The sequence below is a fragment of the Falco peregrinus genome, chromosome 7, assembly GCF_023634155.1.
Source record: "Falco peregrinus isolate bFalPer1 chromosome 7, bFalPer1.pri, whole genome shotgun sequence".
Lineage (NCBI taxonomy): Eukaryota > Metazoa > Chordata > Aves > Falconiformes > Falconidae > Falco > Falco peregrinus.
In genome coordinates, this window is record NC_073727.1 from 31,606,168 (window position 1) to 31,619,176 (window position 13,009).

Genomic DNA, 13,009 nt, shown 5'->3' on the forward strand with positions numbered 1-13,009 from the left:
TCAGGCATTTTCCTGCAGAAAGCCAAACTCTTGAACAGAGTGCTGTCTTTGTTGCTTGATGACCACTAGCATGAGGCATTTAAGTGAACAAGTGCCATATTATTAGAGAGCGATTAAAAAAAAATAATAATTCCAGGACCAGTGTATGTTACAAAAGTACTCTGTTAAATGAGGGGAATTTTTGCAAAGCTGCCTGTAGTCCAACTCTGATCCCCTCCCACTGTCCACAGTCTACTCTTCCCAGTAATGCTGTTTCTCCTAATTGTTATGCATGCCAACACTGACAAAGTCTCTTTAATTAATTTTGGAGTATTGATACTTTTTAGGGATGGGAGTTTGGTTATCAAAAGTACAAAACTGGTACTTTGCCACACTAATTGACCTAACAACACAGTGCCACTAACATTCACAGAAAACTCAGTTTCTGAACACAGGGAATGTAACATGTAAATGCCTGAATAATGTTTTAGGCAGAGGCTTTGAAAATATATATTGCTCATCTATTTTCTTGCAGGCTGTAAAAGCTCAACTCATAGATGTATTCACTGTACTGAAATACTAGATGAGCTGCCTTGATACCATATAATTCATCAATCTGAAAGAAAAAGTATGTTACTCCTGTTTACTTAATTTCTTTTGTAATGTAAATTACAGAGACTCAAAGAGCTTAACTCCAACTTCTTGCCTAGAGTTTTCCTTTAATAATTAATAATATTTTTTAAAAAATAGTTTAAAAGGATCTTCAAGTGAATAAATCTTGTCCTAGAATTGTGCAATAGCTGCAATTAAAGAAATACCAGATCAGTGTTTGTGAAACTACTGAAGAATCCTAGGCCAAGATACCTCAAGGTTAAGAATGATAAAAATATATACTCACATTAGGCTATAGAGTGTGTGGAACCGAGTATTTTACCTTGATCACACAGGACCCAATCTATATGAATGCACTCTAGGGAGCATTCTTTATAGACAGATACTGGCTATGCAAAACCCTATCTAGCTTCCCTACATTCTCCCTTCAATTTCTACTGCGAGCACATCACTTCTCAGAGCAGGCAAGCTTGGAAAGGAAAGCTCTTCAAAATAATAATCCAGAATTCATACTTATTCAAAATGAAAACAATCACCCACCAGAAAATTCAATATTTACATTATAAACATAAATAGATACACCTATGTGTTTTGGATTAAACAGACTGTGGAAATACCTCTATATTTTAAGTTTTATATGTAGTTACACAGCTAGTAACCAAAATAATTTTAAGTCACTGAAGCACGGTATTCACATGAAGAAAACTGCAGCTCTAAATTGCAGAAGTTGTTTAAGGTTCAAGTATGTAGATTTGTAACTCATTTGAACAATAAAAGCGAGTTACAGGACCTCCAAGTATAACCTGCAAATTGAACAGAACTGAAGTTCAGCGCTCAGCTCTGGGTGGGCCACGTGTACAAGTAACGAAGTATATCGCTGTGTAGATCCGTGAACGATTACAAGAATGCAGGTATGGCTGTACTATTGGTACTAAGCCTAGAAGAAACAAACATTTCTAGACAAACGTTTCACCAAAATCATTCAGTTACAAAACCATTCAGTTTTTCAATGTCACCGTTATCACAAACATTTAAATATTTTATTTCTACATAGCGGCAAAGAAAAATGTAGATCTTTTGCCCTTTCTAACTAACTTTCTAAAATTTCAGACCTGTTAAGCATCTGAGAGCATTTGATCTAACTGCTGCTAAATTTCATCAAGGAGCAAACCAACCACACAAGGCAAGAACACAGATATTTGCAGTCAGCAGCATTTACAGAAAAGCTCATGGAACTTGGTTTCAAAACGTATTTTAAATTAACTGTACACTGCATATTCAGGTAACATAGCCTATCTTACAATATTAAACAATACAATAAGCATGATAAATTCCACAGCCATCCAGAATTCTGGTATCATTTTAATAGGGAACTTTGAAAACTATGTAATAATAAAAATTCTCTTTGTTCAGGGAGTTGACTTAGTCATATTAAAAGGGTCATGTGTCAATTCTCTATTATTTACAAAAAACATTTGTACAGCAAGCCCAACATGCTTTTGAAAAGCCATTTAATCAGTAAGTCGAGTCTTACATTATCTGTGGTATGCACAGGTCCATATTAAAAATCCTAACATTGTATCTTTCCTTGTTTTACAGGAAAGGAAAAGAAAGGCAAGGAGGAAGGGAACAGGGCTTTTGAACAATAAAAAAAAAAAAAAAAAAAAGGCTTAATCTGTTAAAAATGAAGGTACCTATGAGGTCCTAGATATCACTGAGATTCCAAAGTCCATGCAGAACATGAAGCCTCTATTGGAAATCATATTTAAATGTTTTTAAAAAAATCTTTCCTTTACTTGATTGCTACTAAATTATGACAATATCTACCACTTTTATGAGTAAGTTTGTACAATGAAAATACTACTTTCCTGTAATCTGGCAGTTTGACTGGATTTTTGCTTGTTTTTTGACTTTGTCAGTGTCCAGCAGAAAATGTCAGTACCACAGTGGACTCTAAAGCTCATCTTACCTGTGTAACAATATAGCTTCTTTTACATGATTACAGATGAGCTTGTTACATTGCTCATATGCAGGCTTATGTATAGTTCTGTTGCTCCACAGGTTATAGGCCTTGTTAAAAACGTTGTAAGCATTCAACAGAACTTCAACATATGATCCATGAATTTGTGTACCAGTCTGTCTTAGAGCATGGACGTCAACCGCTTATGCAATCATATTGTATAACTCAGTTTTGTCTATACCTTACACAGATTCCTAATACCGTTGTAGGAGTAATCTGCTCTTTTACTTTATACACATAAAACACAATCTAAAAGCAAACTATTATTCTAAACTGTAAAACATCTCACTTTCCCTTATCCTGAATTAAGTCAATGGGAGTTTTGTTAAGCTTTTTAAGGAAGTCAGTATAATCCTACATGAAGAGTAGTATCTTTAAAATTTCATCTTAGGACTGCTAATTCCTAGCTAACCAGTGATTTCCTCCAAAGCAGCATTTATAACTTTTAATTTATACAACAAATTCATGTATCTCCCAACTCCGAAGTCTGCCATGTTCACCCTTATCAGGAAATTATACTGTATGTTATGGTTATTCATACATAGTATGAAATAATTTTACTGTGATATCAAAGTCCAAATACAGCTGCAGGAAGCTAATGTTGCAATACTTAATCAACTGAGCTAGATCTTGCTCAAGCAAGGTTATCAAAGTTTTCCATATTATTGTAAAGTACAATCCAGTAGATCTTTTATTTCAATTGCACAAAATATGTTAGTAATAAAAATGTGAATTCAAGGATTTACATATCCAACTTTGGAAAACAGAAAAAAATGCAGGAACTAATTACTATGTAAAAATATTATAAAGCACTTCATATTACAAAACATGAGGTTGATAGTGTGAGCATATATGAAGTGTTCCTTCAGGTTCTAGAAATATTTGGGATCAAATGGTACTCTCATTCTCAAAATAAGTTTTGTTGAAATTGGTGATACTTAAAACAACACTTTAAAAAGTAATTTTAAGTACAGGGAGACTAAATAAATGAACTCTGGTATAAACATGCTAAAAAAATACTTTGTTTATTTTAGTATTTTGATACGATTTTTGTTTTATGCACTACAATGGATATGTCACATGTTCATTGCAATCAACTGAACAAAATAACAACATGCAATTTCTATTACTGCTTATTGTATTATCCATATATCCATTTACAGGTAATAACATTAGTTTCACTGCTATTCTCATTGTGTAGGTCATTTTTCATTTAATCATCTTATGTTAAAAAAAGGGGGGAATTACACCTTCATGCACAATAAAAACCAAACAATGTTATCTCATCAGAAGCAACACATCCAAGCATGTTATATCCTATTTAGTTAATGTGACCAGAGAATAAAAAACTGAGCATCTTACCTCAGACCAAAGATATGTGATTGTTCATAATTGAATAAGGAATGAATTTTAGCTTCTGAATTCAAAATTACAAGCCTGTCAATGATATCCTGCCAAAGGAAGACAAATGTAAAAATCTCATGTATTATTTTATTTTTAATGCATATAATAGTTTCAAAGGGATGTTTACTACAAAATGAAACCTATTATTAAAAGACACATTGAAATTTTTTCTGTAAGGATAAGTGCTTTCCACCATAAAAGTTAATGGCAAAAAAAAAAAACCATACAGAAGGTTAGGGGGGAAAAAAATCCAGTTAAAAAAACCTAAACATACAAAATGATCCTGGCATACCAAGTATCCTAGTTCTTATTTAGCAATAAACCACACAAAAATGTTACGCTGTTTTGTGTGTTTGAAATAAGTAGACATCTATTTTAATGAAAAGAACAGCAAATCTTTTTGTATAATGCCCTTTCTCACAACAGTTAGTATACATGCTTCAAAACATGGCCATTTATTCTCAGCATAGCAAGGCTTGGCTTGGATGTTGAGGCTTACATCTTTCATCCTACAGCAGCTCATGTAATAGACAATGACCTGCGGCTGCTTCAACTTATTCCAGAAATCCAGCCTAGTTATATTCCCCTCTGGTTCACTGTGTACCCAAACTGCTTCAGAAGAAAAAATTTCATTAGAAGACTAAGAGATGCATAAAAACATTCACTGATGTTATCATCTCAGAGACTGCTTGCTGTGCTATGGTCAGAAGAAACAAACTACAAAATCCTTATGGGCTTCATTTAGTCTGGATTAAATCCAAACTTTTATTTTCTCCAAATTTAAGTATAGTTTTAGAGACAGTAGGGGGAGTTATTATTCAACTGGTTAGATCAATAAGTCATTTTAATGTGATATGAGAAAAAAGTTAGGATCCATACTTTCACAAAATCAGCCAAAGCTATGATCTTCAACAGAGAAAAGTAAACACCACTTCCCAGTAGTAGAAAAAATAGAATTTTTCAAAGTAAAGTGTTTTCATAAAAGGTATTCTTATTAAAAATACAGTGAAAACACATTTTCCCTATTGGATTTTAGTGGGTGGTAGGGGAGACAGCTGTGAAGAATGCACTTTTTCCACATAGTATGTTCACAAAAAAATTCTCAATAAAACCATTCAACTCAGACCTCAAGACTGTTCATAAAATAGGTAGTGCAAGCAATTGATTTGTTTGGGGTTGAAGCCATTTAGATATTTGCACATACAGAGTTAAATGCCAAAGGGCATTTCTCTGACAACAGCCTCTTTCTCTCACCTGTACATCAGAGCTTGGAGCCTGCAAAAGAGTAGAAAGAGCAAGCACAGAGACAGGACTATTGAGAAAGCAGACCAAGTCTGATCTGGGATATTAGGAAGGAAGATAATGAGCAAGGTCTGATCAGAAAAATGTGGAGATACATCTGCAATGCTCAGATACATTGTGTGAGCAGAGTGAAATATTACAGGTAGGATGTCATCTACTTTGAATAGCTAAGAAACACCATCCAAATATAAGAGTCTTCATAATCACTGAAAAAAAAAACCTCCCAAACATTTGCCTTAACATGTCTTTCAAAGCTACAGTTCTGGAGGGTACTTTCCAAGCTAGAGTCCCGAGGTAGGTAGAAGGACCCTGATTTATCTGCTCCGTTTTCTAAAATATTTTTATAATCTAAACAGAATTTTAAAAAATCTTGCATGTATTAAGAAAAAATTTCCTAAGGGCACAAAATAAAAACCTGACTAGTCAACCATTAAAAGTAGTAAAAAGTCTGACTGATAATCTGTTCAGTCAATGTCACAACTAGTTAGCCAAAAATACTAAGGAGGAAAAAAATGTTCAAATCCGGCATATTAAGAAATAAAGGGCATACAAACATGATTAAGTTCTGTGCACTATCAAATATAGTTCAGCATAAATATTACAAGTCTGATCCTGTGGCAATGTGACATGATTCAGAAATGTAGAAAAAACAAAGCATACAAAGCAATTAGGTCTTCTAGTTGCAGTGAAATTGCTTTTACTTTGCTTTCTAACCATACTTACATTTGGCCAAAACTTTTACCTTTAGCTTTCTGCAGTCACTGCCCAAAAACAAGGTTATAACCAATCCGTATGTCTGCTTAATCCCAGGCGTTTTCTGACTACTCAAACTTAGTCATCATATGTTAAACTGACATTAAACAAACTGACCAATTCCCTTCTTTTAACTACATAACCTTGGATGTCTCGCTTAGGCTTACAAACCCCCCTGTTGCACAGTAGTTAAGAGAGACAAATCCCATCCAAAACATCTGTAACTCCTCAGGGAACTTTGAACAACTGTATCAGTATTGCTATTTCTGGAAACGTAGAGAAATCCATCAGAAGACTGAAGTGCCTCAAAAGCCAAATAACATAGGCTTTCAAAAGTCACAAAAATCATTACTTAATATCTACCCTAATCTGAAAGCTCTCAAATATGTATCACCTTCAACATACATTTATCTCCCCTGCTCCCAGTGCCTCAGAAAACTTGACTGAACAGAACTATCCACCAGTGGACATACCAACTTTGACCGAATTGGAAAAAATGGAATTTATCACCCCACTTCCTCCTGAAATCATCAAAACAGTATTACAAAAAAGAACTACAAAATATCCCTTCCAAACGTAACATACATTATTATGATATACTCTGTCTAAACAACTGAACTGTCACCAATACAGAGTTTGCGCTAAATAAAAACTTTAATACAACAGGAATTCAATAGATAACTCAATAGATTAAAAAATCTCATTTTAACTGCCACCTAAGGTCACAGAATGAAATTTGCCTGTGCTTTGTAGATGAGAAAAAAACCTTATGGATTGCAGTTGGATGAACTAGCACAAACCAATACTAAATACAGAAATAGAGATACTGATTTTCTTAGAATTGAAATATGCCTAAATGAGTAGCTTCACAAATAGTGATTTTTTCTGTGTGTGAATCATGTATGTTATTAAGAAAGCTTGACTGTTTTTTCTGGTTTTGTTTTTTTTTTTTTTAATTTTTGCTTAAATCCACAGACAGTGGGATAAAGCAGTATTATATGAAATGCAAGTATAGATATTCCAGCATTTTCCTGTATGTAACTGCATGCACATACAGAGGTGTTTATGTATACCACTTTTTTTTCTATGGAAAAACACAGTTCTAACACAAGCCAGGAATGATGATCTTAATATTAGGCATCAAATTTTATATTATCTTTAGGATTTAAAAATTAAAATTTAGGTTAACATGAAGTGATATGTGCATATACTGCCCTCATGCTGTATGTAATACAAAATGCAGAAAAATTCAAAATCCTTTAGGAAAAAGAAAAACTTACTCTGTTATTGCAGTAAAATTTTCTCAGAAAAAGTTTTTCACAGATGTATTTATTTTTCCTTCAGAATAAATGTGTACTTACAATAATATCTGCAGGTACTTCGCGGAGTGAATACTTTGGTTTATTTGGTATATCTTGTTCACTCAGGAGCTCAAAAACTGCAGGGTAAGTGAGCATGTTTATCAGAGACAGAAAAGACTAGAGAAAAAAAAAAGTGGGGGAAGGGGGGGGCAAAAGGGAACGAGGGAACGTTGATCAGTTAAGTATAACCAAGTAAACATGAACAATTATTTGCCATTTACTTTAAGTTTGTTCTTATCCTTCTTTGTAGGCTGAACTTGACATATGTATATCTGCCCAGGATAAGACTGCAAACCCTGACAGGTGTCTGTATAATCTAAAAGGGCAGTAGTGTCTACGAAATATATATTATCTATAAAATTGTATAAAATTTTTTGAAAATTACAATATTTTCTTTAGCACGTAATTCTAAAATACAAAGACACTGCATACTCTACAACATGTCAATCTCCATGATCTTACTACAGTAATCAGACATATGAACTGATGGCCAGTATTTTAAGATTTTCAGTTGTGACCATGATTGTTATTTATTATTTTGTATTGATTTTAATGGATCCTTGGCACTGCAACCTGCCATGCAGCACCAGAATCCTTTCAATCAGTCATCGTTTGACTAGTGTACTATATTAATTTTGCCTACATGGCAAAAAAAACAGGTATAGTTGCAATAAAAGCTTACAGAAAGGTAGGTATCATCCTACCTGAAATACAGCACTGGTTTTGCTATGCCAGTACAGAAGATTAAGTAATTTCTCACCTTCTGACAGCTTTGGTCAATAGGGTCAACTGGAGTAGATTTGGGTTGAGTTATCCTCAAATCATCTTTTCCACACTCCAAAAGAGCCCATAATTCAGTTACAAGTGCCTTTATAAAGCCTAAAACAAATTTTTCTTCTAATCATGAGAATGGCAAGAATATCAGAAAAATATTTTCATATTTAAAACGTTTTACATAACAATTCTAACTCATATTTTCAAAATTCTCTAAATTGTCAACTATAATTTCACAAGACACACTGCCTGAGGGTTACTCTGCTATTCTCAGTCCTTTAGTCAAATTGCCTTTCTCCAGTGGTCTGCTTATATCTAATCTAAAATATACACCAAGAGTTTGCAAAGACTGTTATACTAGAGTGGGATGATATTTATATATCGTCCATGTAAATGAGCTGCTGACCTCCTCGAACGAGTTAACTGCTACAGATCAAGGCTTAGCTAGTATTGGCTCTGTGGTTCTAAAAATACACATTTATTATAACTCATTAATAAATGAAAACATACCACAGTGAAAAGTTAAGGACTGCAAAAATCTTTTTAAGAGAAGCATTATTAGCTGAATTTAACATGTTAAATTAATGTAGAGGAGGAAGGACAGCCATCTAACTCTGAAACCTCCAAATGTATGTTACAAGCCTGCTACAAACTTCATCTACATTAAACAACCTCTACGCAGGTTTGAAAATCAATGCTGACTATTTTTGGCCTATCATTTGTTTTTAACACCAAGGGACGTAAGAAACAACTTGGCTGAGAACCTTAACCAAGAGATGGGTTGCTCCTCAAGTAGATCTGCTCCCTGCTTTCTGAAAGATCCCAGAGGCCTAAATAATGAGCAACTAACAATCAGTTTCCTTGACCAGCAGAATTGGCCTGCCTTTCTGGCAGTTTTTCAGTCAAGTCATTTTAATTTCACAGCAGCCAATTCTAGATACTCGGAGAGAATATCTGCAACTTTTGTACCTCATTGATTTCCTCAGCAACTTAAGAAGTAGCTTTACTTTATTGCTAAGATTCTAGTTTTAACATAACGACTACCTAGACCACTGCATGGTATGACAACAGTTGAGTTATTTGAGAGTGAATCTGAAGGACCTTTGTCATATGGGTTGACATACAAGAATTGCCAATTCAGACAATGTCAGTTCCATTTCACTGTTGTATAGGAGCACCAACGACATTCAGGCCTTTGCAGTTTCTCACTCTCTGAGCAGTCAGTAACCACGGAAAAGTACATACAACTTACAGCAATCAACAGTTATTAGTTCTGATCTGTAGGTCAATAAAAATCACTTGCAAATTTTTAGCAACTTCTTTTTTAACAGATATAAATGTCTTCATGCACATACAGGAAAATTCTGGAAATATAAACCAATGAAGTAAAAAATTTGCATAATTCAATTTAAAAAAAAAAAACAAAAAAAAAAACATCTAAACTCTGCATCAAGTGAATGACTTAAAAGTTGGGGGGAAAAAAATTCTATCAAGAAAAAAATCAACAGACATTTAAGCAGTCTTTGCTAATTCTGTGTGATTATTCCACTCCGCTGATCCTTTCAGAATATGTGTAACTATTCATAATAGCATCATTCTTCAATTTACCTGAATTCTGTAGAGCTACTGCACCTGTTGGTGTTGTTGCCATTTGTGTAACAATCACTCTATTATCAAACTCTTCATATTCATTAGTCTGTTAGTAACAAATATAAAAGCACAGTGTTAGTTATTCAGAGGGCATAAAACCCTCAAATGATCTCTTAAATATTGATCTTTCCTACACTTATTTACAGAATTTAATCCAATGTATGGTTAAGATTTGAACAGTTCATCCTCTACAGACTTAGCAGGGTTAGATTCCAAACCAAACATCTTTATTGAGTATCTTATCAAACTTTAAATGCAAAATACTATGGTTGAGACATGATACATCAGGAAAGAATAAAAATGTATTATAATGTTTTTTGCACACATTCAGTAGGATGACTACAACATCATGGTTTTTCTCCCAAAATGCATATTATCCAAGTTTTTATTACATTTTGAGTGCCTAGCATATCTAGATTTCAACACTACCTACCAACATAGTATAGAAAAATTGGCACTTAGGTGAAAACAAGAAAAAATATTTTTCCTAGCATTTCAAACTTTACAGTAAAAAGTCAGAAAAACTAAATATATGCTTGACATTCTGAAGATAAGCAACATCCAACAAACTTAAATCAGTGTGGCACCAATCTCAAAGATAAGATACATTTTAAATTCATTTTTGCAAAAATTAAGTGACAAAACTGTTTCTGGACTTATTTTCTTTCTTCTTTATTTTCTTATAATCATTAAAAGAAAGAAAAACTGTACAGACTCTGTAATGCTTACCTGGAGTTTTTTTGATAAACTGCTGAATATAAAGTTCACACAGTCATTTATGGCACCTGTACTATGAAGCAGAAACAGTCCTTTGGGTGTGGCAGAAAAATTCAGCAAGGCATCTAACAAAGTCTCTTCCCATAACAAACTGCAAGAGTAGCAATAAAATAATTTAAAAAGTTATGTAAAAAAGCATGTGAAAAAAGAAAAACTAAACTTCTAACTTTGAAAACCAACACCCCTTCATTCACTAGACTCTGTGCTTATTCTAAATGTTTACACTATGATAGTTTAAAAAAAGTGTTTGGAAAAGTTGTAATATGTATTAGACTCTATTTTGTACAAATATTCACACTCATCCTGGCAAAACTAAGGTTAGGTAGGATCACAGAACAGAAAGACAATGTAACAGGGAACCCAAAAGACTATGCCAACCTTAAACTTACTTACGACTTACTAACACAAGCCAATTCTTAAGGTATTAACAGGGCAGCTGCAAACTGGCAAAGCAGACACAGACTTTCCCACCAATGTAAAAACACTATAAGGAACTAATAAAAACTCATGTTTAAGGAGATAAAGGCTCCTGCCAGAAATTAGTACAGAGTTAAGAAAACAACGTGCAATATATACACAATAGCTTCACATACTAACTACAGTAAATGGAAAATATTTTCTACAGACACGGCAAGAACAGCAATTGCAAGTATGAAGTATGATGATACCCTCCTGCCCTGCAAAATATTCTATGCCCAAAAAATAAAAAGGAAGCAATTACACTACCTTTGAATGGGTACCATCCCTGCAGGTATCACGAGACTCGTGGTTCTGCTTCTCCAAAAGCATTTGCTTACTGGATTCTCATCTCTAGTTCTCATTTCCCATTTTTTACTCGTATCACCAGCAAGCAGCATACAGCTTTTCTCATAGCAGTCAACCACTACCCAAAATTTTAATCACTTCTGCAGAATCCCTGCCAAGTCATGTTCAGAAGCAAAAAAATTCACCCAGAAATGTATCAGCATGTCTTGTTCCAGAGTTAGCGAACAATCTAGATGCCAGGAGGAAACTGCAGTTTATGTGTACCTCAACAAGTTCAACAAGGCCAAGTGCAAGGAACTTGTGCAAGCACAAGCACAAGCACAGGCTGGGCATAAAATGGGTTGAGAGCAGCCCTGAGAAGAAAGACTTGGGGGTGTTGGTAGGTGAGAAGCTCAGCATGGCCCAGCGATGTGCGCCTACAGCCCAGAAAGCCAACTGTATCCTGGGCTGCATCAAAAGAATGATGACCAGCAGGTCAAGGGAGGTGATTCTCCCCTTCTACTCTGCTCTCATGAGACACCACCTGGAGCGCTGCATTCAGCTCTGGCACCCCTAATATAAAAGAGGACATGGACCTGTGGAAGTGAATCCAGAGGAGGACCATAGAGATGATCAGAGGGCTGCAGCACCTCTCCTGTTAAGACAGGCTGACAGAGTTGGGGTTGTTCATCCTGGAGAAGAGAAAGCTCTGGGGAGACCTTATAGCAGCCTTCCAGTACTTAAAAATCCTACAAGAAAGCTGGAGGGGGAGTTTTTAAAAGGGACAAGGGGGAATGGCTTTAAACTGAAAGAGGGAAGATTTAGATTAGGTATTAGGATTAAATTCTTCACTGTGAGGGTGGTGAGATACTAGAACTGGTTGCCCAGAGAACTTTTGGGTGCCCCATCCCTGGAGTGTTCCAGGCCAGGCTGGATGGGGCTTCGAGCAACCTGGTCTGGTGGAAAGTGTCCCTGCCCATGGCAGGGGGGTTGGAACTAGATGATCTTTAAGGTCCCTTCCAGCCCAAACCATTCTATGAACCCACAAATCTATGTCAATGGTAGTTATTAGTAGCAGCCACCTCAGTCAGAGCTCTGCATCCCTAGATTTCTTTTTGCCACTAGACTGGAATTCATATAACCAGTACACATGCCGCCACCACCACAGACTGGAGTAATAACTGTTGAGTTATCTCTGCAAATTTTACATGAAATCTACTTAATTAACTAGGTTCTGCACTAACACGAACATCACCCAGAATTTTCAGGCTCACAAGTATTTGTATATTTCCCATCTTAATGCATACAAACTTCTATAAAGGGACATTAAGTTTTAGTATAAAAGGAAGGATGCCTTTCATTTAATATGTATCAGACTTTCAGCCAGAATGCTGCCAATCTTCCTGCATATTTTGAAGGTTTAGATACCATCCAGCTGAACATCTTAAATTAGCACTATGTCAAAGCCATAAGATAAACTCTAACAGCTATTTTGTTTTATGCTTTCTAATTCACATCTTCCTCAAACTAATTCCTGTAGACAGAGTCAACTATAGATCAAGTTTCACATAATTAGACACAAATCTGTAAGCCACAGAAGTTCTAAGAGGTCAAGAACAATTTTGTAACTCTA

General features: G+C 35.0%; 1 protein-coding gene across 2 annotated transcripts in view; it reads right to left on the bottom strand.

Moving 5' to 3' along the window:
- TBC1D32 (TBC1 domain family member 32) overlaps positions 1-13,009 on the bottom strand; it is an 84,280-nt gene that overhangs the window by 45,936 nt on the left and 25,335 nt on the right. For both annotated transcript variants that reach the window (XM_055810873.1, XM_005242165.3), the window contains exons 19-23: positions 10,585-10,723; positions 9,814-9,901; positions 8,192-8,310; positions 7,432-7,548; positions 3,974-4,062 (exon numbers count right to left, since the gene is read on the bottom strand). In XM_055810873.1, the coding sequence (XP_055666848.1) occupies positions 3,974-4,062; positions 7,432-7,548; positions 8,192-8,310; positions 9,814-9,901; positions 10,585-10,723 (552 nt within the window). The remainder of the gene's footprint in view (positions 1-3,973; positions 4,063-7,431; positions 7,549-8,191; positions 8,311-9,813; positions 9,902-10,584; positions 10,724-13,009) is intronic.